This window comes from Otolemur garnettii, unplaced genomic scaffold, assembly GCF_000181295.1.
Source record: "Otolemur garnettii isolate 467f Iridium unplaced genomic scaffold, OtoGar3 scaffold00095, whole genome shotgun sequence".
Classification (NCBI taxonomy): domain Eukaryota; kingdom Metazoa; phylum Chordata; class Mammalia; order Primates; family Galagidae; genus Otolemur; species Otolemur garnettii.
In genome coordinates, this window is record NW_003852490.1 from 2,044,961 (window position 1) to 2,046,210 (window position 1,250).

Consider the following 1,250-nt stretch of genomic DNA (forward strand, 5'->3'; position numbering starts at 1 on the left):
ATGCACCGCATCACTGTTTACTAATTGCTGCCTCACTGCGTTGACTGTCAGGAGTCTCACGACCTCTGACGGTTTTGAAGCGGGCCTGAATTCCTGACCTGGTCTGGTGAGCAGTTCCCAAGTTCATTTGTGGGGAGAATATGCCTCACCTGATCTGACTGACGCGTTTGCAGTTCCAGGAGATGCCTACACCGATTATGTTGCGACAAGATGGTACCGAGCTCCCGAGCTTCTCGTGGGAGACACTCAGTATGGCTCTTCCATCGACATATGGGCCACCGGTTGCGTTTTTGCAGAGCTCCTGACAGGCCAACCACTCTGGCCTGGGAAATCAGATGTGGACCAACTTTACCTGATAATCAGAACACTGGGTATGAGCTGCTTAATTGTGATTGTGTTCATGTTATTGCAATACAGAACAGGAGGATGGTTGCTTTCCCAAAGTGCTACTCTGCTAACTCAGGATGGTTGCTCTGGATTCTGGGTTGTAGCCAAAGCCCAATCTTTATCTCAATATGTGAACCTATAACTCCCCTCAGTGACTTCTCAGATGCCTTTCCAAGAAAAGGCAATTAGCCACGGGATCAACTAAATGCCTACTTTCCATATCAGGCCAGCACAGAGATAAGAATGTGAGTCAGCTGCCTAGAGCTTACACTAAAGATATTTGATCAAATGAAATAAAAGATGTCCCCCTCCTTAATTCTAGAGCAAGGGTCAGTAAGCTTTTTCTATAAAAGGCCAGATGGTAAATATTTTACATTTTGTAGCCTTTGTAATCTCTGTTGCCACTCCCACCTCTGCTATTATAGTACAAAGGCAGCTAAACACAATATGTCAACCAGTAAGTGTGGCTGGGTTCCAATAAAACTCTATGTGGACATTGAAATTTTAATTTCTTATGGTTTTCACATGTCTCAAAATATTATTCTTCTTCAGATTTTTTTAATCTACTTAAAAATGTAAAAGCCATTCTTAGGTCACAGGCTATACAAAAATAGGAACTAGACCAAATTTGGCCTGCAGGTCACAGTTTGCAGACCCTTGCTGTCGGGCTTAAGAGTCTGATTTGACTTCCTGATAGGGAGCTACTACCAGAGTTTGAATCATATTAGCTTGTCTTCTTTGCTTGTACTCAACAATTTATGGGTTACTTTCATACACATCATCACTCCCAGTCTTAAGAAAAACCTGCTAGGAAGTTATAATACTTTTAATTATGGCACTTTATAAATGAGGAACCCGAGGCT

General features: G+C 42.6%; 1 protein-coding gene across 1 annotated transcript in view; it reads left to right on the forward strand.

The window, feature by feature from the left end:
• Positions 1 to 1,250, forward strand: part of CDKL4 (cyclin dependent kinase like 4) — a 63,716-nt gene that overhangs the window by 37,300 nt on the left and 25,166 nt on the right. Inside the window, exon 5 of the mRNA XM_023516668.1 lies at positions 174 to 371. Coding sequence (XP_023372436.1) covers positions 174 to 371 — 198 coding nt within the window. The remainder of the gene's footprint in view (positions 1 to 173; positions 372 to 1,250) is intronic.